Below are 27,104 nucleotides of genomic sequence, written 5' to 3'. Positions count from 1 at the left end.
GATCATTGAAACAATATCTTAAGTAATTTATGAGCTTAGCGTTTGGTTGTTTAGCCATTGTGTTAGTGTGTTGAACAAAGGACAGAAACTATGCATTGCTCAGAATATTGCAGAATTCTGCTGCATCGTGCAAGCAAATGTTTCGTTTATATGAACTCTAGGACACGAAGAACATCCAATCTAAGGCAATAATTTAGATGCACAAAGGTGATTCTCCATGACATAATATAGTATCACTACATATGAGTGCAAAATTATTCGAGGATGAAATAAGAATTTGAACAACTCTTGTTCCCGAGAAATCCTTGAACAAGGCGTAAAATCACGAGAATAATAAAACATGCAGTAGTTTTTAACAAAAATATATGACCAGAGCAGGCATGACATTGCCAGCTATACTAGTGTTCTTAGTCGGCTCAAGGTATTAGAGCTTATTTTCAATCATCAAACAGAAAATTTGAAGCTTGAATTTGATCTGGGCGAAACATCCAAAGATGTTCAGCAAAGGGGGAATGGGATCGACTTGTTCGTCGCGAATTATGCCTGGAGGGTTGCGATGCTTTATCCTGTAAATCAAAAATGGTTGCTTTAGCAAAAACAAAACACGCACACAAAAAAAGGACAGTAAAATAACTATAAATTACAAGAGCTGTAAAATTACCACTGCATAATTGTAGCAGCAACCGAACTGAATTATTATCCGAACTTGACCGTGCATCCATTTCCTCGGCTCCAAATACGTTCGTTCTGAACAAAAATACCAGTTAACCTTATGAACAACGCGAGTTATTATCAAAATGCAGGAATAAACGTAAGATGAAATGGTGATCCATACCTCTGAGCTCACTGTTCCGACCTTTCTTCTGGAAGGCATAGATGCAATCCACAATCTGTTTCTGCTCGGCGGGGCTAAAAACTCCGGCGTGGAGCCCGAGCCCCTCGAGAATATTGACCAGCCGACCGTGAACCTTCTCCATCTTCTGAAAATCCTTCTTCCTTTCCCCATCCAAGACCTTTTGATCTCCTCTGAATCATCATCTTCCGAAAATCCTACTACCTTAGATCTTGTCGATATCTTCATCCTCGAACTCGATGTAGTCATCGGCACCGCCCTCGTCCTCCTCGTTGAGCCCTCTGATGCCCTCGTTGAGGCGGATGTTCTCAGGGAGCTCACCGTAGGCCTTAAGGAGACGGGCCTCGTCAGGCATATACTTGAAGATGATGTCCACCTTGTCGTCCTGGTAGTCTAGGAGGCCGGCGAGGATGATGTCCCCGGCAGCGATCCAGACCTTCTTGTGCATCTTGCCGCGGATGTGGCAGAGGCGCTTCGATCCGTCGAGGGAGGCGACGCTGAAGTTGGAAGAGGCTAGGGTTCTTTTGGACGTTGACGTGCACGTGCTTTGCACGTGAAGGAGACTTTTATATCATCTGTGTGGTCCAGGGAGGGACCAGGGATTCCTGGTCCAGAAGATCTGTCCCCCAAGCGGGGGATGGCTATTGCACGTTATAACTGATATTGGTGGCTAGTACATATTGTAATTAAATTTTGAATTTTAAAACACTAAGCTTTCAATTATAAATTTTTAAAATCATTGTATCAAAATACTCCCTATCAATGATTAAAATGATTTAAATTTAATTAAATTATTTAAATTAATCAAAATCAATTTATAATAGTTGTAAAAGTTACAAAATAATAGTTACAATGAGATCAGATCATCTGGTCCGCAAATTGTGGATCAGGGGATGGTCCACTACATGTAGACCTTTGATTTAGATGGATCTCATTTATTTAAAGATGGGGTCCATCCAAATCAAAGGTCCTCATCAATGGACCATCTTCTAATCCGTAATTTACGGACCAGAAGATCCCTACTGAGTTACAATACTATAACAGTATTTGTATTAAATACTATTAGCAGCTCAACTACATAATAACTTATAAATATGTTATAGTAGTTAATATGTTATAATAACTTTAATAGCTAATCATAACTATTACAATAAATTGAAAATGCCTCAGGTATTTAGGTTGTCATCCAAACACTCACAGTTTGATCCTTAGTTATGACGAATTTGTAGAAATTTTTCCTCCAAATAGGTCGCGCAACCAAAAGATGTTACGTTTCTTGGCCGTTCGCTGCAAGTACTTCTCAATTTATCCTGATAGTCGGTAGAAAAATTTTATAGGGCTAAATCGATTACCTCCAAGACTAGTGAATGAGATTAACTAGATTTATTATTTTTTTACAATAGAATTGAAAATAAAGAACAATATTATAGTAGCTACTCGATAGTTTTTATATATATTGTTGTTGGTAGCTGCTACAATAAAACTAAAATAAAAAAAAAAAGGAAAATAAACATACAATGGAGACTCTTTTAACCCTTTTTTTTAAGAATGTTCATTTGATATTTCTTTTCCATACAGAATGTTAATTTGTTTTTTAAAAAAATAATTTTTTCGAAGTCGGTTGAGGTTAACATTTTTCAGATACATTTGAGTTAAAAAAATCATCAATTGGTTAAAATTAGTGTTTGAAGAGATTTATATAATCAGGGGATTTATAAGAATCTATAGGAATTGATTTCATCTCATTCAGAGCTCTCTAGCAACCTCAATCGACTTTGAAAATTTTATTTTTTAAAAAATTAACCTTCCGCGAAGAATTCTTGCATTTGTCGCAGATTTGCAACGAAATTATTTTTATCACAAAAAACCCTAACTTTTTAACCCGATCCCTTTGCCCCTCGCCCTTTGATTAGCCCTAGTTTCACTTGGCGGCGGCTGCACGTGTAGGAGGTTTTGTTGTGGCGATTTCCGACAAGGTAACCCTTCTAACTCTGACGAGTCTTCTGTCACTTGGCCGACGACGGCTGGCATTGGTCGGCCATCGGAGCCCACAATAGACCTTGGCCTATGATGGGAGCATGCGTCAGCCCCTGGCAGGCTAAGGGAGCCCACAGCAGGCCTTGGCTGGTCGCAGTTGCCCCTAGGTCACAGTTGCCCTTGGTCTGTCGCTAGGCTTGGCCGGTAGCAAGATGCTGCGCCAGCCTTGCCTAGCTTGCACCACCCTTGCCCGGCTCGCACCACCCTTGCCCGACCCTCGCCACCCTTGGCATTGCCAAGTCGGTCAAGGCTTGTTGGCTACAACCTTGTAATCTTGTTTTGTAGCGAGCTTATTAATGTTTCTCGACCTTTATAATTGACTATGTAGTATTGTTTCTGTAGATATATATTAGATGTGCCCGAGAGACACTCAACGTCTTTGTCAACCTCTGTTTGGTATACTTACACCCCTTATTTTAATTAATAATGTTAGCATTAGTATACTATTTCATGTTATTTATTTTCATTTGTATGTACACTTGGTACATATTGACCATTAGTGTGTTGTCTAGGAGTTTTTATTAATGTAATTTATTGGAAACAGACAAAATGTAAAATGAAAGAAGTTGGACATATAACAAGAATTTGTTTGACCATCGAGGTTTAACTAATGAGTTTATCACTAACTTGAGATAATTTTTGAATTTTGCATCTAATCAAGTTGAGTATATGGATGATAATAAGATAAGGTGTCCATGTAGAAAGTGTCACAATGGTAAATTTTTACCCTCCAATAAAGTTGAAGAACATCTTTATAGATTTGATTTTATCCCAAATTCCTATAATTGGATATCTCATGGTGAACTATTCATATCTGATGAGGATTATGAACAAAACATACAAGTCTCAGTAAGTGGTGATTAGAACTATTATAATCAGTTAAATACATATCAAGGATGGTAATTGATGCAGCGGGTCAGAATTTTAATCTCGACATGCATGATACAAGTTCTAGTTATCTTCCAATAGTTGAATAAATGTTTACTACTTATACATCACACTTGGAGGGGGTAGAAGTATCAGGCGTTGATGAAACATATCTTAAATTTCAAAAAGTGTTAAGTGCTATTGATGAACCATTATGGGTTGGTTATGATACTCACACTAAATTATCTCTCATTGCAAGACTGTTGAATATAAATGCAAAGCATAATGTGTCGCAAGATTGTTTTAATGATTTTATTCAAGCTTTTGAAGAGACATTGCAACGTATCACATATTGCCTCCTGATTTTTATAGTATGAAAAAATTGGTGAAAGAATTAGATCTTCTGATAGAAATAATTGATTTTGTAGAGATAGTTGAATGATATATTAGGGAGATGATGCAAATGCAGATGTTTATAAATTTTGTAATCAAGCTAGGTACAAGAGCACCAAAAGGAATCAATAGTAACGTAAATCATACAATCAGATGTTTTATTCGCCTTTATAATCTTCCACCTGGGATGTGCAAGAAAACATCATATATGTTTTTAACTTTGGTTGTGCCTGACCCATAAAATTCAAAAAAGTTAATATCTAACCACTGATTGCAAAACTAAAACAATTATGGAATGAAGGTTTTCCTACATATGATGTTCAAACTAATCAGATGTTTATAATGAAGGTTGCTCTTCTTTATACCATAAATGACTTTTTGACTTATGATATGCTATTAGGTTGGAATACCGTTAGAATCTTAGGATTCCTAATATATATGTAGAAATCAAAGTCAATCAGATTAAAATATGAGAAGAATGTGAGTCATTTTGATTGTCATAGATAATTTTTACCACCAAATCATATTTTCAGAAGAAATAAAGATGAATTCACTAAAAATAGAATTAAAAAACCCCTCCGCCATTGAGATTAACTAGTGAACAAATTTGGTGGTGAGTGTTTAACATTCTATTTGTTATTGAAGACCCACATGGTGTAGGACCAAAAGATTTCAGATATCTCCACAATCGTATGATATTGCCCACTTTGGGCCTAAACTCTCATTATTTATTTTTGGATTCTACCCAAAAGGTCTCATACCAATGGAGATATCTTTATCTTATAAACCCATGATCTTTTTCATGTATTTCCAATGTGGGACTTTAATTGTATTCCCAACAATCCTCCCCTCAGAAGAAGAACCACCATTATTCTCGTTGTTCGAGCCTCCCCTCAAGTATCGGGATACTCTTGACCTGCTCAAGGCCTCCTCTCGAGCATCGAGTTACTCTTGACCTGTTCAGGGTCTTCCCTCGAGCATCAGATCACTTTTGACTTGCTCAGGGCCTCCCCTCGAGCATCGGGTCACTAACATGCTCAGGGCATCTCCTACTTTGTTCAAGGTTCCACCCACATGGTTCGTTCTGGATCATGGCTTTGGCTTGTACTTCTTCCAACGATTAGTCCAGTGAAAAGCAACCTCTCTCTAATACCAATTGTAGAACCAAAAGATTTCATATATCTCCATAATAGTATGATATTGTTCACTTTGGACCTAAATTCTCATGTTTTGCTCTTGAGATTTACTCAAAAGACCTTTTATGAATGGAGATATCTTCATCTTATAAATCCATGATCTTTTTCATATATTTTCAATGTGAGACTTTGATTATATTTCCAACAATCTGTTGGTGTAATTTGTACTAATGATTTAACTCATATTTTGATGAATAATAAGTGGATTAAAGTTAGAGTGTTTGTGGTCTAATTTTGTTACCAAGTGTGCAAGAGTTGACGGGTCTGGAGGACTTAACACTAGGCTAAAATCCAACTAGCTCCACGGGATCCAATAGCTAGTGTAAAGTCCAGATAGGTCAACGGGACCCAATATTTAGAGAGAAGTCCGGTTGGGTTCGCGTGACCTAACAACTAGCTGAAGTCTAGTTAGGCCCGCGAGACCTGACAACTGGCGGGAAGATCTGGTGGATCAAAGGTAAGTTAAGTAAATGTAGTTGGTAAGTAAAAGGTAAGCAATTTGCTGAGAGATCTAGTGAGGATGCATTCCCGGTTGAGGGAACAATAGGTCTTGGTCCAGCTTAGGTTCATTTGGGGAACCTAAGCTGAGACCTTGACTAAATCTTTGTCTCAGGGAGATAGGATCTAATTATTACCATCATCTTACTATATTGTGTTAACTTTGTTTTGCAGGATAAACATATTTTTCTTTGTTTGGATTAACTCTTTTTTGAGAGAAAGAAGAGGCTAAAAAAAGAGTGTCGGGCGCCCAGAGTTAGTCCTGACGCTCTGACCAACTTTGCCTGGGCAGGTGCCTGGCCAGGCACCCGGGCGATCTGGATGCCCGAAGTTGGTCTAGGCTCCCGAACCAGAAAAATCATCCAGAAGCTAAGTTGGAGCGTGACAACTGGTTGAACCCACGTCAATGGTCCAAGTACCCGGAGGTGGTCCAGGTGCCCGAAGGTGAATAAACTTGACGGATCTATAAGCACCCCATGATAGTTTTGATGTCATCAACCAAGTCAAGTTAGATCTTGTTATGCTTTAATGCCTTGTGTCTAAGTGTGTAGAAACTTAGGAGCACAAAAAGACGAGCGAAAGATGCAGCTAGTGAGAAGGACGACACGGGAGAGAGTTGATGGGCTCGATGCGTCCGAGGGGCGAGGCGTTACGAAAGAGTACATTGGTGGATGAGAAGGAAGCTCGCTGCATTTTCGAGGTACGAGAAGTTGGAGTGGAAGGTTGCTTGAAAAGGTCGAAAAATGGATTTGGGTGAGCCCTATTCCGGATGACCGAGATCACCTAAACGAGAGGAGCTATAGTGGAAGACCCGGACAGAAAGTCAACATGGAGTTGACTTTAGTCCGAGCGCCCAGACTAGTTTGGTCCAGCCAGGGTGCCTCGACTTCGCGGCGACTATGAATGAGGTTTAACAGGGTCCAAGCGCCCGTACCAGACCAGGATACAAGTTTTATCCCAACTCCTTTGCGTAACCATTTGCGAGACGATAAGAGTTGCCATGCTGGGGCGCCCGGAGAGGGTCAGGGTGCCCGGACCGTGCCATGTCAGCAAACGATCATTTTTTATTAGTGGGTCCTCTCCTTTTCGAACAACATACTCTGTACTTCAATCCTCTTTCAGTTTTTCATTTATGAGCTTAATTTCCATGTACGAGGCTTCTCCGCCTTTTATGTTTCGTTCGAGAAGGAGATCTTCTTAGTGAGCTCATTTGCCTTGAAGTAATAATCCTATGATTACTCTTTTATTCTGTAATATTCCTTTAAGTGTGTAATTGTTATAAAGCCTGATCGAGTTGAGAAAGGTATCATTTTTGTGTAGGATAATTCACCCCTCCTTGCCGACCGCAAGGGATCAACAAGTAGTATCAGAGCAAGGTCACCTCAGAAGAACTAACTGTTGGATCGTGACCCACGTGAGAAGGGGGGGTGAATCACATGGTTTTCAAAACACTTCTTTTTCAGTTTTAAAAGCTGAAGTACGCAGCGGAAAGTAAATAAGAAAACACCAAAAAAACACGAGTGATTTTTACTTGGTTCGGAGCCTTCGGTGACTCCTACTCCAAGGCCCAGATCTCGCGGACCTATTAATGGGAAATCCACTAAAAATCCTCTTCCGATACTCCCAGAAGAGAGAATCGAGTACAAGAAAAGTTAGGCCAAGTGCAACACATTGCACTTATCCTTTTATAGTAATTAATTATAATAACAAGATTTTACCAACACTTTTTAGGAATTGAAATGACGCACTTTGTATTGATGTCTGTCTACCGGGTGTGATCGGAACTCCTCGGAGTAATCGTCGGGCTCAGTAGCTTCGCAGTAGAGTCGTAGTAGGAACCAGGAGCAGTGAGAGGCTCAAATGTGCACGCAGTAGCTCGTATGTGATTGTTGTTTCAATGCACACTTGAGATTGCCTTCTAATAGGCTTGGAGGGCGCCTTCCATAAGCATGGAAGGCGCCTCTAATGAGGCAAAATTAATCCTGATCACTTTGGCTCTTATCTAAGACTTTGGCCAAAATGTATCCAGAGGAAGGCGCCTTCCATAGCCATGGAAGGCACCTTCTATGAATAGTACCGAGGCACCTTCCATAACCATGGAATGCGCCTTCGGGTACTGTTCACCCGAAGGTAGATTTGCTTTCTTGCTTGCTTTCTTGCCCTGCAAACATGTGTTAATCCAAATAACCTGCAAGACAAGTGTTAGCACAAACATAGACAAATAATAAAAAAAGTAATTAGTTCTTGTCCTCCCAGGACCAGAAACTAGTCAAGGTCTCAGCTTAGGGATCCCAAATGGACCTTAATTGGGCCAACAACTACTGCCCCTCAATTGGGATGCACCCTCATAGTCACTCTCCTCCAGTGACTTACCTTTACTTACTTTTTACTAGACATTCGGTCAGTCCATCGACAGTCTAGACTTTGTGCCAACTATCCGGTCGGTCCGTTGACCTAACTGAACTTCCCTGCAACACTAAGTTAGCCCAATAGATAAAATGGTAAGGTAAAATAGTGTTAACAGAATTCAAGATTCGCTCACTAGGACTTCCATTGCATGACTTCACTCACCAGGACTTCCTCCACCTAACTTCACTCACTAGGACCCGACTTCACTCACCAGGACTTCCACCACCTAGCTTCACTCACTAGGGCCTGGCTTCACTCACCAAGACTTCCACCACCTAACTTCACTCACTAGGGTCTGGCTTCACTCACTAGGACTTCCACTACCTAGTTTCACTCACTAGGGTCTGACTTCACTCACCAGGACTTCCACCACCTAGCTTCACTCACTAGAGCCCGACTTCACTCACCAGGACTTCCACTACGTACCTAGCTTCACTCACTATGGCCCGACTTCAATCGCTAGGACTTTCACTTTGCCTAACCTTTGGTTAGGACTTACCTTTGCTAGTCATCTAGACTAGACTTCTCTCTTCCAAACATCAAGTCCTGTTTGGATCAACCCTTGGTCAATTTGGCCAAACTTAGGTATATTGTCAAATATAAAAACCCTAGAGGTCGATTACCCCAACACTAACCACCGACTGAAGCAAACAAGACGATAGCCGGAACAAGCATCCACCCATAGAAGTTTAAATGAGACTTTGTCTACTAGAAGAAGAAAATAGAGGTTTTTCAATACCTACTGACAACAATGGTGAGTTGAAGAAAGAAGAACATTGGACAAAGAAAGAATAAGCTGAGTTCATCGCCAACGGAAAAGCAAAATTCTATTTGCTAAGCGCGTTGTCACCTCAAGAGGTAAATAGAATCAGAGTCTATGAGTCTACAAAACATCTTTGGGAAAAATTCCTAGAGCTTCATGAAGGATCATCCGAAGTTAAGCTCGTAAAGAGAGATCTACTTCGGAACCAATTGACGAATCTGCGACTTTTATATTTATTTATTTTTTACCTAATATTTTCAAATAAATTGTTTCAGATAATTTATGTTGGAAATTAATTTTTTTTCTTTAATTTTTCTGAGAAAGAGGATTTCATTACTTATCTGTAGGAAAATTTTTAAATTTTTTGACCGTTGAATTAATTTTTATGATTTTTTTTAACAAAAATTATATTTTTTGATTAAAAAATAATTTGCAAAGTTATTTTTATGAAAATTTATAAATTTTTTCTATTAAAAAAATATTTTCTAAAATTTTTAACCGTTATTGAATTTTATATAAATTATTTATCCAAATACTAACTTTTAATATTAAAAATTATTGAAAAGTTTTTGAAGATTTATTTTTTCTATAAAAATACTTTCTCTATTACATTATTAGAAAATTTTTCATGATTTTTTGAACTTAAAAATTATTTTTAAGTATTTTTTAGAAAATACAACCTTCTGTAGAAAATAATTTATAATTACTTAAATCAATTTTATTTTTTCGTGAAAATTTTATCATAGGTTTAAACATGTCAAATTCATTGTTATAAAAATTTTCAAAATTTTACATCAATTAAAATTTTTTTAACAATTATTTCTCCAAAAATACATTATAAATTATAAAAGTTTTGATTTTCAAAATTTTAAGTTCATAATTTTTCAGAATGTTAATAAATTTTTCCTTTGTTATTAAATTTTTCCTTAGAGATTGTTTCAGATTTATTTCAAAGTTATTTTAATATTTCTTCTATTTTTAATGTGATCAAAGAGCAATAACTAGAGCTTAAGTCTAGGGAGGATACATTCTTTTTGAATTAAATATTTTTAATTGCAAATTAAGCACTTGCTATTTTTTTACTGTTATTTGTTCTTAGTATACCCTAACTTAACTTAGTTTGCTTAAATCAAAAGGGGGAGATTGTAAGTACTCTGTGATAGTTTTGATGTGATCAACTAAGTTAAGTTAGGTCCTATTGTGGTTTGATGCATTATGTCTAAGTGTGTAGGAATTTAGGAGCACAGGAAGACGAGCGGAAGATACAACTAGCAAGAAGGGCGACACAGGAAAGAGTCGACAGGCTCAGTGCGTCCTAAGAACGAGGTGCTGCAGAAGAGTACGCTGGCGAAGGAGAAGAAAACACATGACATTTTCGAGGGACGAGAAGCCAGGGTGCCCTGAGCTTTTTCGAGCTCCCAGAATAGTTTGGTTCAACCAGAGCACCTCAACTCCGCGGCAACTATGGATCATGTTTAACAGGATACGGGCCCCCAGACGGGGTCCAGGCGCTTGAACCGGTATAAATTTTTATCCCAACTCCATCGCATAGCCGTTTACGAGAAGATAAGAGTTGCCACGCTAGGGGCGCCCGAAGAGGGTCCAGGCGCCTAGATCATGTAACGTTAGCAAACGGTCGTTTTCGGCCAGTGGACTATAAATAGAGCCCTGGTCCTCTCCTTTTCGAACAACACACTTTGTACTTTCATTCTCTTTTAGTTTTTCATTTACATGCTTAATTTTTGTGTACGAGGTTTCTCCGCATCCAACGTTTCGTTGGAGAAGGAGATCTTCCTAGTGAGCTCATTTACCTTGAAGTAGCAATTCTTTGATTACCAACCAAGTAAATTAATTATCTCATACTTCTCTTTTATTCTGTAATATTCATTTAAGTGTGTAATTGTTATAAAGCTCGATCGAGTTGGGAAAGGTATTGGTTTTTTTGTGCAGGGTAATTCACCCCCCCCCCCTTGCCGGCTGCAAAGGACCAACAGGATCAAGTTTCGATAAGAAATCACCGCGTCAGCAATGGTCTAGGCGCCCGGAGGGGTTCCAAGCGCCCTGAATGAACTTATATAAAGGCCTTCGACCAGCAGCTTCAAACAATCATATGCTATAACTTTCATATTTGTACGCTACTTCGAAAAGGCTCTAATGACACCGAAAGGCTACTCCGAAGTTTGAAGAACAAAGACTTCTTCAAATTTCATTTTTGTTTGTCAGTAACATTTTCATTTCAGTTCTTGTACTCAAATCTTTGTAACTCATTTTTGAACTGATAGTATTTACCCAAAGAAAGCACTCAACGAATGCGGGTCTTAGAGTAGGAGTCGTCGAAAGCTTCGAACCATGTAAAAAATTACTTGTGTTAGCGTGTGAACTTTTGTGTTTCTTTTCCACTGTGTATTCTTGATTTTCTAAAAAGTGGCAATCACTATTCATCCCCCCTCTAGCATCTTTTTAATCCAACAAGTGGTATTAGAGCCAAGTTGGCTCTGAATTGGTACAACCACCAATCATGCAAGGAGGTGATTTTCAAACTTTGTTTTAAATTTTTTTTCCTAGTTTTGAGCTGTTCGATATAGTCTAAATTGGTACAATTGCCAATTACCTCTTTGGAAAAATCTTCTCGTCTCTTTCTGCAATAACTTGAATTGGTGCAATCCTAATCAGGTATTTCTTTTCTCCCACACTACTTACCCCAAGACCAAGTCTTGGCAACTATTTTTAAGTTTTTCTTTCAGAAATTAATGGCCCCGAATGAGGGATATAGCACCGTTCGCCCCCCCCCCCCCTTCAACAAGGATAACTTCTCATATTAGAAGAAGCAGATGGAAGTATACCTAAAGACTGACATCGATCGATAGTTCACCATCCGACGAGAATACAAGCCTCTAATCGACAACAACACCAAAATTCCGATGGACCCAAAAAATTGGAATCCAGAGATGAAAAAGAAGGCGTAAACCGACGTCAAGGCGTCGAACACGATCTAGTGCAGACTCACGAAGGAGGAATTGAACCGTGACATCCCACACGAAAATGCAAAAGAACCTTGGGATAAACTCATCGAGTTACATAAAGGAACAAATGAGGCAAAGGTAACTAAAAAAGATTCATTTCTGAATAAATTACTCAACATCAAAATATAGGAAAAAGAAAAGGTGACTTGGGATAAGGCGTCTTCCGAAGAACTGGACGTTGAAGATTGGGAGCATCACAACTATCTCGCACTAATAGTATCCAGACTGGAATCAGAAAGTGAGGCAGATCAAGATGACGAGTTCGAAGACGAATCAAGCTACGAGTTTGCACTCGTTTCCAAAGGTTCGAACGAGGTATCGTCTAACTTAACTTCTAAATTTTTTAAAATAAGTGCATGTCTCAATAAGAAATTAATTAGATCTAAAAAATAAAGTGAAACACTTCTTGAGGAAAATAAACACCTCAAGGAACAAATTGAAAATGGAAATCCAAATCAAGCTATAAAACTTGAGGAGGAAAATATAATTTTAACAAGTGAAATTAATAAACTCAAAGGATTATTTGAAACTTTCACCACAAGATCAAAAAAATCAGTTCTAATTCTTAAAACACAAAAAGCTATATACAATAAGTCTAGACTCAGATATAAGTCCAGCTCTACAAATAAAACTTTCATCTCATTAATAAGTCAAAATTCAAAACAAACTAAGGCTTGGGTTCTAAAAAAATTTCTAACCAAACAAGTAGGACTCAATCAATTTTATGGACCTACAAATAAAATTCATTATCTAAAATCAAATCCAACTAAACCTATTAATTCAACCCCAAACTTAAAATGCAAAATGAAATCAAACTCAAATCGAAAAACTAAATTTAAATCAAATAACTACAGAGTTAATTTAAATTCAAGTTACAATTAAGTTTATTATAACTATAAACATAATCGACATAAACCTAAAATTTAAACTCAAATTCAATAATTCAAGGGGAGACACTAAATTAGTTGACACCTCCAAAATAATAGTTTACCCAGCTGGGGTAATTAGGACTACCTTAATTAGGGACAAAAATTTAACTTGACAAATAGTACTGGAGAAGTTTTGGATGATAATAAGTTAGGAAAACTCCGTTTATGCATGTCTAGAAAGATATGGCTTGGACCTGGTGCATTTGACTTAGTGGAACTAATTGAAGCTACCTCTTACTAATCCTATCTAGTTAGACCAAAATTTTGTATTAAGTTTAGTGGGCAGGACTATTTAAAATATTTTAAAGACGTGGTTACTCTAATGATATCTAGATGACTCACCACAGCTTAGACATTTATCCAAAGAATGTCTGCTTGTTGAACCCAAACTAAACTTGAATTTAACACAAGTTAAATCAAACCTTGAAATCCAATTTAACTCGTATCACAAAACCATAGGATCCCTTTATCTGATAACTTTAACTGGTGAGATGAATAAGATTAAATTAATTCAAATTAAATTAAATTAAGTTAAATAAATTAAAATAAAATAAAATAAATTGAATTAAATCAAGTTAAACTAAGTTCACACTTGAGTTAAAATTTTATTTCTCCTATTTTTTTAGGAATCTAAATGGATATTGAATAGTGGTTGCTCCCGACACATGATCGGGGATCAAACAATGTTCATAAAATTAACCTTCAAAAGACTAGGAATAGTTGCCTTTGGAAACAATGGAAAATTGAAGGTAACTGGAATAGGTAACATTGAACTAGAATTTAATTTCATTATTAATAAAATACTCTGATCCTGTTTGAAGTCGATGAGATGGAAAGCTGGGGATGTAGCGCTCCCGTTGACCGCCTGTAGACTCTGCTCTGACCTGCAGCACAGATTACGTCAATGCCGAGCCAGGGATGGGGTCCCTGGCGTTGCCCCTCCGACGCTCAAGTTAGTCACCGGCAATGAAGTAGAAGGTAGAGCAATAAAAATGAACAGTAGCGAGAATAGTGTCTATCGCGTATTGCGTACCTCCGCTGATGATTGGACCCCTTTATATAGAACTCCTGTAGCGCACGTGCATGCTTCCCAAGGTGAGCACAATCTTTAATGTTTTCCCTAAAAATACTTGTCAATAAAGTGCCCCTGACATAGTACCTTAACAGGCCGAGCATATCTCCGAATTGACAGTGGAAGCTTCCACCGTACGATCTTCTGGTTGTCCATGCTTGGTGTCAGCGCTACTAACTCCCAAAGAGATGTCGATGTATACCAGAGAGAGTATGTTGCTAGGTGGAGTGGGTTGGCCGCTCGGTCGAAACTTCACTGTTCCAGTGTCTCGTCCGCTTGGCCAGAAAGGCCACTATGTCTGTGTCATGTCCGCTCGGCCGGAATTCTACTGTGCTTGTGTCACGTCCGCTCGGCCGAAATTCCACTGTGCTTGTATCACGTCCGCTCAACCGAAATTCCACTATGCCTATCGAGTCCCGTTGCCTGGCCAAGCGGGGTTACTGCTTGACATGGCTTCTGCACACCATTTCATCCTCCGTCCGACATCTAATACTCCGGCAATTTACCAAAGGGTGTACGTGGTATAATGTATTTACCAAAAGACACATCATAGGTTGGTATTTACCAAAAGGCGTAGGTAAGTGATGTGTAATACCCAATATAACCCTCCCGCCGATCCCCTCTGCTCAGCAGTCAAATTCCGAGGCATCCGAACCACTTTTTGTATAACGTTGATTTTAAAAAAATAACTTTGATCATTTGTCTACCTCCCTCCTTCGTAACATGCGAGTGCAGATCCAATTCTATGGAGAAATCTTTCCTCTTGTGAAACCCTAGTTTAGTGACCTCGAGTGTTTCTCAAGCGGCATCAAACATTTCGGTGCCAAAAACCAGGACTGATCCTGAGACGCCAGTGAAGGGTTCTAGGGTTTACGTCAGTCATCTCGTCTCATAATGGCCCAAAGAAGTTGATCGGGCGTATCATCATCGTCTCAACATCAATTAGCTGTAAAGGTATCATTTTATAAACTTTGTGATTTTGAGAAGCTCAACTAGTATGATTAAAATGTTTTATTTTTTATAAAATGTAGGGTTCAGTTGACGTTGAACAGAAAATGCATTGGAACAGTGTCTTAGGTCACTTTAAAAGTTTTTTTGAAGCATCCACGAAGAAAGGAACGCATCAAGGGTCTGTTATTTTACATGACCGACACATAGCGATGATCAAACAGTCATCCTTTAGTATTTTTTTGGACATACAAGATATGCAGCACATCCATGGGATTTTGGTCAATATATTTCAAAATTGGGATTCAAGTAGTCAAACCTTTAGATTTTTAGGTACAATATACAATTTCGTATTTTAAGCATAAAGTAGTTGTATGGTAAAAATTAAATCTTTAGTTAAATGTGGGCTTGATACGATATCACATCAAGGCCATAGTGGGCTTGATACGATGCCATATCAAGCCCAACGTGGGTCTGATACGATGCCATATCAGGCCCAACGTGAGCCTGGTACGATACAATAGCAGGTCTAACGTTTGCTTCATATGGCAGCGTATCAGGCCCACGTTGGGCCTGATACTTTTGTATTTGTTGGTAAAAGTCTAATAATCATTAAACTTGGTCAGGTGTTCCAGTTGGCTTCACAAGAAGAGATGTTTCATTGCTGTTTGGTATTGCAGACCGAGGAGCTTCAATTCCGATGAATTCAACTAAAGCATCTGGTGACATCTTTATCTCAAACAAAAAAGAAGCTACTAGATCAAGAATTGAGGAGTTGCTTAAATTTTATGGCAATCGTTTTGAAGGAGAAGATGATGTTTTATTATTTTGTAAATTTTATATTTTGTATATATTTATTTGTGTCTTATTTTCTTCTAGTACATATAAGGTCCCTTTATGTCTTATAGATATAGTATATGATTTTGAGAATCTTGCTAGATTCAACTGGGTTGAAGTCATCCATGAATTTATGGCCCCACAATTACCTAAGATTGGAGACATATTTTCATCAACTGGAACAAAACAATCTAACATCAACCTCCCTTACCTAAAGGGATTTGCTGGTCTTTTGGCAGTAAGTTTATAATTTATGTGAAATTAATTAATATTTTGCGGACATTTATGAATAGGTAACCCTAGTGATGGTGAATCAGGCATGGTTTTTGGAGCATGATTCAATCCAAAAATCATACAAAATAGAAGGAGCAAGAATAAATAAGTGGAGGAATATTCCTTCACATATTAGTAAGGTGAGGGAATTGTTTGATCAAGTCTCCTCTGAAGAGGTAAATTTTGAATACTTTGACTATAGTTTGGTTAAAAATTCTTATTTTAACATGTGTTTTAATATTGTTGTAGGTTTTGATTGACCTAATCCCTACCCAATATGAAAATTCATTGTTTGAGAACCTTGTTGGCTTTGATGACAGTCCACATGCAATGGAGATATCACAAATTGAAGTCACTAAAGGAGGAAGGCAAATTAATGAGTGTTGTAATTGCATTATTCAAGCAAACAGAATTAAAGAGATAACAATGGAGAACATGCAATTGAAGGAGAGGGTGAAAGAATTAATTAAAATAGTTGAAAATAAAGGCATGGAATCTCAATATAGCGAGCCTATAGACGATCCTCAATTTGAACCTGTAGGTGTTACAACAAGAAGTAGGAGAGGATGTGACAGAAGTCGCTATGATTACAGGGATACTCCAATTGATAGTCCATTGTGGCTCAAAACTTTACCTAAGAGGCAGCGTAGAAATATACATATAAGTGAGCCTGCGGAGAAAGTTTCAAGTCCAGGAGATGGAAAGAAAGTTGTAAAAGAACCTGATGTTGTAGGGAAGGGGAAAGGAAAAATTGTTGTGGATGAAATGGAAGAAGAAAGAGATATTGTAGAATTGTTGGAAGACAAATCTAATTAAGAGGCAGAGAATGATGCAGATATGTTTGGCAAATATGACAAAATGAGGAAACAAGCCATTGTTGTAAGATGATATCTGCAAATTTCATTGTAATTTGTTTGATTTAATAGATTATCTAAATGCCTTTTATGTTTATGCGCATAGTATGTGAAGGAGCAATTTAAGACTTCCAAGAAAAAAAAATTTTATTGTAGGTATTATTATCGATATCAGGCCCCTACTGAAGTAGACACTTCTTGTAAATTAGGACCACCACTGACTCAACCCTAAACCCTAAATAAAAAATGGTTAGCCAAACTTAACTATCAACCTCAGAAACTAACAAGACTTAAAAATGTTACATCATATTGTAGGTATTATTGAATATTTATTCCCCACACAACCAAAATAAACCATAACAACCATTTTTTCCACCACCCTTTGCTACAATACTATAATTTTTATTTACCATCACTACCCTAATTTACAGTAATAAATCTATACATACATGTCTAAATCTTTAAATGTATTCTTTTACTAATTTCCCTCTTGCAAGAAGTTTGTCCTTCTCAGCAGACGTTCTTAACTGCAGTTGTCCTTTGGTCTCCTCTTGAAACTCTAACAGGCGAAAACCTAACAGGTCTATTGTAATCCCGCCAACTAGCACGAGCAGTAATGGCAAGCGCAGGGTTCATATTTCTTTCGTGTTTATAACACCACGCAGAGGGATGGAGGGAGAGAGACGGTGAGATGACGTGCATCCGAACCATAAATTATTTTTCAATTCGATTTGTGCCTTGGATGCTTGGAAAATGGTGATTGAACAACGTGGTTGCCAGGTAGCTAGAGGGGTAATCTGGGAATTGAATTTGTTAAACTGCGCCCTTCGGTAAATACCAACCTACGATGCGCCTTTTGGTAAATACATTAACCACGTAAGCCCTTTGGTAAATTCCATTGATCGTCGGTCCTCCTGGTCGGGGCAGGATCACCCGACCGGCAGATGATGTCTGAGCGCTGACCGCCTTGACTTTGACCTCCACCATGGAAGCTATCCTCCACGGGGTGGGTCCCTCCTTTCTGCCGCATCATATGCCTCCCCCTTAAGTCTAGTCGAAGGAGGCTACAAGTCCGATTGACTAGACAAAATTATCTCTGAAGCTTTTCACCCGATCGACCTCGACACTCCTTAGTCTCTGATCGGACTAACGTGGCCCCACTATCGGCTATGTGACCGCTCTCCGCCGGTCAACCTATTGCAAGTTGTCGTTCGGCCATAGGCTTGATCCCTTAAGTCAATTGGTGAAATGAGCATCCATACTTGGAAATCTTTTCTTGGGCTTCCTTGAGTGAGCGCGATCCGAGCTTACGTCAGCCATATTTCTAGGAGACCATGCAAATCTTTGTGCATTATAGCTGAGCACACTCCCATGCCTCTTAATTGCCCTCATTAAATGCCAACCCGCGGGGATGTGCCATGTGTCCCTCCCACGGCTGCCACACGCTTGACGTGATAGGCGGACATCTACGGGCGATGTGATGTTTGGCGCTTCAAATTCAACAGCCCGATCTCTGCCTGGGTTTTTGCGACCTAGATCCAACGACTCCAGTCAGCCAGCCCTGAGGTTTATAATCCCGTGTGCGTCGCTGCTACCTCCTTCGCATCTTCGTCTTCGAGCTCTTCGACGCTAACTCATCTGTGCTCCGATGACATTCCTCCTTTCCTGCTCCTCCAGGGACCTTTTTCTAGTAAGCTTCCTTCCAATCATCCCCATCTTCGAGTTTTTCGGCGTTTCTTTATGTTCCAGCAATACTCTGCCAGTATTCTCCCTCCTTGCATCTTTTCACTGCCTGTGTTTTTTGTGAAAGCGAGTTCCTCACAATCGCCTGTCAGTGTCCTTGGGCTTTGGTACACCTCTACTGAGTCCAGGTTTGACGGCGGCGATGCTGAGAGTCTGAGCGCCGCCTTTGAGTTTCCTTCTGGATACAAGATTGTTCTTCCTTCTCCCTCCGATCGGCCAAACTCTCCACCGCTTGGTTGTCTTACCTTCTTTAGGGATCAATTTACCGCCGGTCTGCGGTTTCCTATTCATCCTTTTTTCCACCGTTTGTAAATATTTTCACATCTTTTTACACCAACTAGTGTAGAACTCCTTTCGGCTTCTTTGCGGGGTCATCGTTCTTTTCCGTCTGCACGACATTCCCCTCACTCCCCGGGTTTTCCATTACTTTTATTACCTAAAATTGTCCAAGTCGGAGACTTTTCTTTTCTAAGCCCGAGTGGGCTTAGTTTTCTTTGACAAAATGTCGACCTCCAATAAGCATTGGAGGGAATATTTCTTTTTCATACGCCTTCCCAAGCGACCCGACTTCCCGACCCATTGGCAGCTCGAAGTAGCGAGTCAGCCTCCCTTGAAATAGTGCAAGAGCCTATCGGACTACCTCAACGCAGCTTCAATGTTGGTCGATCAGAAGTATAACATTCGCAAGTTGCTGTTGGAGGGTGTCCTCTATATCTTCAGTCTGAGTCCGATCCGCACTCGGCTTCCGTCCAGCCTAGGTATGCGACTTCTTCACTCCTTCCTTTGATTCTAACTGATTTTTCTTCCACTTTTGCAGCCGAAGTCATGCTATGTGCGCGTCTGACCAGCAAGGCTAAACTGGCGGATGTCGCCATCAATGCGGCAGCTGTGGAGGAGTTGGAGAACTGCAACCTGCAGCCGGTCGGCTCTCAAGAAGACCCCCAAGATGAGAGCGAGGCAGCTTAAGTCTTGGCGAGAGCGGGGGTAGCCAACCGGATGCCTAGTGGTGGAGCGGTTGATGGATCACGCCCTCCCTCCGAATGACTTTTGGTCATTCAGGTTGAAGGGGCGTCTGGCTTGGCTTCCTCAAGAGAGCCGCTAGTCGGGCACAAGAGGCACCGGGCGGAGCCCTCATCCCGCTCTGCATCCTCGGTGGTGCGGTCCACTAAATGGGTTGAAATTTCGACCCCCGCTCCCCTCCAAGAAATCGCTGCTCCTGAGTCGTCTGATCGGACATCATCATTATCTGGCTTGCCAGAAGGAACCATCTGCACGCCTCCAGTGACCTTCATGCCACCAAAATCAAAGGTCAAGAAATCGGGCATCCGTCTGGCCTCCTCGTCTCGACCGTCCGAATGACGACTTCCGCCCAATCAGCCCCGAACGGCCAACGCCATATAACGGCGATCCTCCATCTCCCTACCGAAGAATGGCGCCAGTCAACCAGCACTGAATCCCGAGCCCTCGAGTACCAAATAATCATCCAAGGGTCGCTCATACAGATATGGGCTGATGCTCAGGCTCGTGCATCCATGATGCCTCCGAGGGTGTTCGCAGACAGCCACACCCAAATATCCACTAGGGTAAGCGTTGCATTTTCATAATTTATCTCCGATCGGCGCTTATATTCTCTTTGTTATTTGCAATATTGGGTGGAGAGCCTGGCCATGTGCCAAAGGCTTGCCTTTCTAGAGGAGGAAGTGAAGAACATGAAGGCATCGAGCGGCTAGTCCTCTGCCTCTCAAGAGCAGACAAATGCCGAGGTGGCGAAGCTGAAGGCCGACCTAGTGAAGAGCACAACACTGCTTGAGGCCGAGTGGGGAAAAAGTGTAGAGCAGACCTCTTTGCTGGCTCGTCTTAACAAACAAGTCACCACCTTCGACGCCAAGATCGAGTCGACCAATGCGAGGAAACTCCGGGCCATTGAAGACCTGGACTTGAAAAATAAAGAGGCCCGGGCCCTCGCTAAAAAACTTAAATAAGCCGAAGACTTCCTGGTTGCCGAACGGAAGAGCCAGTCGGCCGAAGAAACTACCCTTTGAGGCCAACTCTCCGTGAAGAACGATGAGCTGGCCACCGCCAAGGATGAACTGGAGGCCTCCCGATCGGCGTTGAAAACCTATCAAGATGCTGAGTCTAGCCGGTTTGACGCTATGAGGAAGAACTCTACCCGCTCGGACACTTTCAATGAGAAGGTCGTTAATCGAGCTCTTCGCTTGTTTGATCTTGCCATTAAAGGGGCATTCGGCCAGCTCTAGGCAGGCGGCTACATCTCTACTGCTTTATCAAGAAAGGTCATCAATCGGGATAAGCTGACCAAATCGCTGCTCGATAATGCCCTAGATTATCTAGAGTGAGCCTCCCTCGAGTGAGCGTTTGTAACCCTCCGGCATGAGATATTTGTAATCATTTGAAGTATTAATGAATGATCGTCTGTTCAACCATCTTTTATCTTCTGCTAGTATGTTTTTTGAACTCGTCTTTCAAACATCGCGTAAACTTGTGGCTCCATGACTCCTCCGATCGACAGTGACTATTTTATCTAGCCGATCGAGCCGTTCCATTTTCCGAGTTGCTCATAATGATTCTGCGACCTTCGATCCGATTGGTGATGCAAGTATTATGAAGTATAATCCCGAACGGTCACTGTGTTTCCCGGTCAGCCATTCATTATTCTTGAGTTTATAAGATCGTCGCTTGATCACTCATCGAGACGAGGGTTTAAAGTCGCCGCTTGACCGTTGAGGAATACGAGGGTTTAAGGTCGCCACTCGACCGTTGATGATGACTAGGATTTAAGGTCGCCACTCGACCGTTGATGACGATTAGGGTTTAAGGTCGCCGCTCGACCGTTGATGACGATAAGAGTTTAAGGTCGCAGATCAACCGTTGATGACGACTATAGTTTAAGGTCGCCGCTCAACCATTGGTGTAGACTTGGGTTTAAGGTCACCGTTCGACCGTTGACGTAGACTAGGGTTTAAGGTCGTCGCTCGACCATTGGTGTAGACTTGGATTTAAGGTCGCCACTCGACCATTGACGTAGACTAGGGTTTAAGGTCGCCGCTCAACCGTTGATGCAGACTAAGCGAAGACTAGGGTTTAAGGTCGCTGCTTGACCGTTGATGTAGACTAAGCGAAGACTAGGGTTTAAGGTCGCCGCTCGACCGTTGACGTAGACTAGGGTTTAAGGTCGCCGCTCGAAGCTTTTGCATGATCTTGAAAGGTCCCGCCCACGGGGGTTCGAGCTTGGTGACGTCGAACCTCGGAATCACCTTCCAGTTATAGTTTTGCTTCATCCATTGTCGGTACGCCGTTAGCCGAACAACTGCTTTCGCCCGCGTTTCATCCACCAAGTCGAGCTCTATGAACATCTGTTTGGTGTTTCCTTCATCGTAGTGATGCACCCAATCAAATTCTACTCCGACCTCCATGAGGACGACAGTTTTGCCTCCATATACCAAGTGGAAGGGGGTTACGCCGGTCGACTCCTTCATGGTCGTGCGAAGGGCCCACAACACACTGGTGAGATCGTCGACCCAACTACCTCCGACATGGTCGAGCCGAGCGCGTAGAACTCTGAGGATCTCTTGATTGGCGACTTCGGCTTGTCCGTTGCCCTGGGTGTATGCCACAGAGGTGAAGGCCTGTTGGATGTCATAACCCTCGCACCATTCTCTGAGCCTCTGACCGGCGAACTGTCTTCCATTATCGGATACAAGCCGACATGGGATGTCGAACCGGTATATGATGTTCTACCAAACAAACTTAATGACCACATTCTCAATAATTCTTGCAAGCAGCTCGGCTTCCACCCACTTTGAGAAGTAGTCAACAGCGACAAGCAGAAATTTCCGTTGACCTGTCGCCATGGGGAATGGCCCAACGATATCCATACCCCATTGGTCGAACGGGCAAGATACCATGGGTGCCTTCATTTTCTCAGTCGGTCAGTGCAGAAGGTTGTGATATTCTAGTAAGATAGGCAGGTGGCTACCGTCCGAGCGGCATCTTTTTTGAGGGTCAGCCAAAAATATCCGGCAAGGAGTATCTTTCGAGTTAATGCACGACCGCCCAGATGGCATCCGCAGGAACCTTGGTGCACCTCCCACAGAATGTATTCGACATCTTCCCATCCGACACACTTGAGTAGGGGCATTGAGAAGGCTCTTTTATAAAGCTGGTTCCCCACCAAAGTGAACCGCCTGACCTCTTCTTCAGCAGGCGAGCCTCTTCCTGATCGGCAGGTGTAACTCCCGATTGCAGAAACTCTGTCAAAGTCGTCCTCCAGTCATTCGGGAAGGTCATTCCTTCCATTCGATCGATATGTGCCATGAGCAAGACCTGTTCGATTGACTGCTCTATGACAATCGGCGATAAAGTACTAGCTAATTTTTCCAGTTCATCTGCCGCCTGGTTCTTCGATTGGGGCATCTTTTGTATAATGACCTCCTGAAAGTTGGCCTTCAGCTTCTCGAAAGCCTCCACATAGAACCTGAGAAGGGCATTGTGTTGGTGCAGTGAGCACCAGATGATCGAACCTGAGTTTTGATTATGGCAAAGGGCTCAAAGTTAAGTGGTGATGTTATCTAACAAAGCACATGGAGCTTGCAGGAAAGTCCTAAGTGATACTTAGGCAAAAGTCCTAGCTGCGGTTAGGCAGGTAAAAACCCTAGGGGGTGGTAACCCTAGGTCATAAGGGGTGGTAACTCTATGCGGGAAGTCTTGGCAGGTCGATGGCTTCAGGCAAAAGTCCTAGGGGGTGGTAACCCTAGGTGAAAAGTCCTGGTGTCGCGAACCAGGTGAAAGTCTGGACTAGCCGGGAAGCGGATGTCCAGCAGAAAGTGCGGAAGCGTCGAGTGCCGAGCAAAAGTCCAGTCGATCTGGAGAATCGTACTGGCAACAGGTAAATCTCCTGAGTGGAGTAGGTGAGGACGCGTTCCCCGTAGAGGGAACAGTAGGCGTCGGGTCGACCTAGGGTTTCCGGTTGGAAACCTGAAGTCAGACTCGGACAGTCCGGAGACTGTTAATACTTCATTTATAATATCTATTGTATTATGTGCTAACTTTGTGCTGCAGGGTAGTGTTTGGGACTAACGTATCTTGCAGGTGCAAAGGAGCAACTTAAAGCCTCGGATGCAAGGCTGGAGCTGGCTGCGAGAAGCTGTTCAAGGCGCCTTGATGAACAGTGGAAGGCGCCTTGAACAGTGGAAGGCGCCTTGAGTCTGTGATAAGATTCGACCAGTTCGCTCCTCATCTCCCCGGCTGACTCGGCTGTTCAAGGCGCCTTGGTGAACAGTAGAAGGCGCCTTGAACACCCTTTATAAGGGGTTTCGACCAGCAGCTCCTAACAACAACTTCCAAGCAATCTTTCTGCTACAAGCTGCTCACGAGACGATCCCGAAGTGCTGCTACGAGACACCGACGACCCGGAGCTCCGAAATCTTCAGATTACGATATTGTCGTCGGTATAACTGTACTTTTTCATTATACTTAACTGTAATACTTGTACTCTTGTCGAACTTATAGTTGTTGCCCACGGAAAGCGATCAAGGATCGCGGGCCTTCGAGTAGGAGTCGTCACAGGCTCCGAACGAAGTAAATTCTCTTGTCTTTCTATGTGGTTGTTTACTTTCCGCTGCGTTACTTCTCCGATAGATTTTACGATTCCGATAATTGAACGATTTTAGCCACGAGCGCTATTCATCCCCCCCCCCTCTAGCGCGTCTCGATCCAACACATTGCTTATCACGAACATCCCAGATAGCTACTAAGCGGCCAACTGAGAGTCCGAGTGGATGAGGATTTTAACGGCTCCCACATACCGGGCTGCCTATAGGCCGACTATCAATGCCTCATACTCTGCTTCATTATTAGTGGCTCTGTAGTCCAGCCGAATGGAAAGCTACATCTGGTCTTCCCGTGGTGAGATGAGCAATATGCCGATTCCGCTACCTTATCGAGTGGATGAGCCATTAACATATATCTTCCATGTTGCTTCCGACTCGACATTCTGGACCTCTATGACGAAATCCGCCAAGGATTGATCCATTATTGTCGCTCGGGGTTGATATTGTATATCAAATTTACTCAGCTCGGTCATCCATTTGATCAGTCTTCCTGATACTTCAGGGTTGAGGAGAACCCATCCCAAGGAGTTGTTAGTCAGCACGATGATTGAGTGTGAGAGGAAGTATAGACGAAGCCTCCGAGCGATGAGAATCAAAGCATAAGCTAATTTTTACAGACCGATGTAGCGAGACTCTGCATCCTTCAATATATGACTTAAAAAGTATACAGACTGTTGCTCTTGGCTGTTCTGCCTAACTAGAGATGACCTAACTGCGTACTCGTTGGATGATAAATAGATCCAGAGTGGCTCACCAACAATTGGCTTGGATAATACAGGCAAGGAGTTAAGATATTCCTTAAGCTCTTCCAATGCCCGATTGCACTCGGCACCCCACTGGAATTTTATAACTCGGCGAAGCTCCTTGAAGAATGGAAGGCTCTGGTCAAATGACTTGGATATGAATCTGGACAGCGCCATGATCTGACCGGTCAACCGTTGAGCTTCCTTCAAATTCCGAGGCGGTGGCATGTCATGTAATGCCTTGACTTTGCTCAGATTGGCTTCAATGCCCCGCTTGGTGACGATATGACCCAGGAAGCGGCCGCTCTTCGCGCCGAATAGACACTTGCTCGAGTTCAACATTATTCCATAAGTCCTCAATGTTCGACAGATCTCCTCGATATCTGTGCACAAGTCAGCAGCTCAGAGGGATTTTATTAATATGTCGTCGACGTATACCTCCATATTACGACTGATCTGCTATTGAAACACCTTGTTCATCAGCCACTAGTAAGTGGCTCTGGAATTCTTAAGTCCGAACGACATGACATGATATTGTAGCAGTATGTTCCATCGGTCGTAATGAAGCTGACCTTCTCTTGGTCTTCTCGGGTGAGCGACACTTGGTGATACCCTTGGTATGTATCGAGGATGCAGACCAGCTTGCAACTTGCCGTTGAGTCCACCATCTGGTCTATCTTGGATAACGGATAGAAGTCTTTTGGGTATATCTTATTCAAATCACGAAAGTCGATGCAAACCCGCCATTTATTGCCTGGCTTGGAGACTAGCACGACATTAGCTAGCCAGCTCGGGAATTGGACTTCCCTAATATGACCGGCCTCCAACAACTTTTCTATCTCCACCTGGATGATCAAATTTTTCTTCGCGCTGAAGTCCCTTTTTCTTTGCTTCATCGGCCGAGCGTTCAATCGAACATGAAGCTCATGTTGAGTTACACTCGGGGAGATATCGGGATGCTCATATGTCGACCATATGAACACATCATGATTTTGTCTAAGGCAGGCGATCAACTCTGCCTTCTTCTCCACCTCCAGGTCGGCGGCGATAAATGTAGTTGCTTCCGGTCGGCTGGGGTGGATCTGAACCTCCTCCTTTTCTTCGTACACCAATGTAGGAGGCTTTTCAGTGATTGTCTTTACCTCCAAGTGTAGATTCTTCCGCGCGCTTCTCGCTTCGAACATGACCATCTCGACGTAGCATCGCCGAGCGGCCAGCTGATCGCCTTTGACTTCGCCCACTCGGTCGTCCACCGGGAACTTGATCTTTTGGCAGTATGTAGACACCACCGCTCGAAATTTGTTGAGGGCTAATTGGCCCAAGATGACGTTGTAGGTCGACGGTATGTCCACCACGCTGAAGTTGGTGGTCCTTGTTCTCCTCAATGACTCTTCTCTGAGTGAGATGGCCAGTCAGGCTTATCCGAGTGATAGTATTTTATTGCTCGTGAAACTATAGAAAGGGGGCGTCATGGGCAGCAACTCACTTCGATCGATTTGTAGTTAGTCGAATGTCTTCTTGAAGATAATGTTCACTGAACTCCTTGTATCAACAAAAGTTCGGTGAATAGTGTAATTAGCGATTACCGCCCGGATGATTAGTGCATCGTCGTGGGGGATCTCCACTCTCTCCAAATCACTGAGGTCGAAATCGATCTCAAGCCCTTCGGCCTTCTCCCTGCTGCATCCCACCGCGTGCATCTCTAGCCGCCTAACGTACGACTTTCTGGCTCTGTTGGAGTCGTCGTTGGTCGACTCTCCAGTGATCATGCTTATTTCTCCTCGGGCGGCGTTACTTCTATTCTCTTCTTCCCGAGCGAAGGGTCTATTTCACTCAGCCGGGACTCGGGAGGGATCAGTGTCATCCCTCCGCTAGTGCTAATGGTGTCGCTTAGGCGCCCATTTTTCATCCTCTCACCGCACGGTAGAACGATGTCTATGTCGCTGATCGGGAGAAGGGGATCGGCAGTAGTACCCTCTTAGAGCCGATCTGCTAGCGATTAGTGTCAGACCTCGGCAATTGCGCGTGTTGTGTGT

General features: G+C 42.1%; 1 protein-coding gene across 1 annotated transcript; it reads right to left on the bottom strand.

Moving 5' to 3' along the window:
• Window positions 1–192: 192 nt before the first annotated feature.
• Window positions 193–18,986, bottom strand: LOC122043895 (eukaryotic translation initiation factor 1A-like). Its single transcript, XM_042604459.1, has 4 exons — window positions 18,775–18,986; window positions 836–1,416; window positions 662–747; window positions 193–566 (listed from the first exon to the last, which is right to left on the bottom strand). The coding sequence occupies exons 1-2, from the start codon at window positions 18,984–18,986 to the stop codon at window positions 1,059–1,061; spliced, it is 570 nt and encodes a 189-aa protein (XP_042460393.1). The 3' UTR covers window positions 193–566; window positions 662–747; window positions 836–1,058.
• Window positions 18,987–27,104: the final 8,118 nt, after the last annotated feature.

This window comes from Zingiber officinale, chromosome 2A (assembly GCF_018446385.1).
Source record: "Zingiber officinale cultivar Zhangliang chromosome 2A, Zo_v1.1, whole genome shotgun sequence".
In the NCBI taxonomy this organism is placed as follows: domain Eukaryota; kingdom Viridiplantae; phylum Streptophyta; class Magnoliopsida; order Zingiberales; family Zingiberaceae; genus Zingiber; species Zingiber officinale.
Note: the sequence above shows the minus strand (reverse complement) of the source record. Positions and strands in the feature narration are given on the sequence as shown.

Excerpts from the sequence above, each read along its gene's own strand:
- LOC122043895 (XM_042604459.1), bottom strand. The coding sequence starts at position 18,986 with ATGAATAGGAAACCGCAGACCGGCGGTAAATTGATCCCTAAAGAAGGT. Across the intron at positions 1,417-18,774 it reads AAGGACACTGACAGGCGATT|TCTCCTTCACGTGCAAAGCA; the intron begins GTGAGGAACTCG and ends ATGATATAAAAG.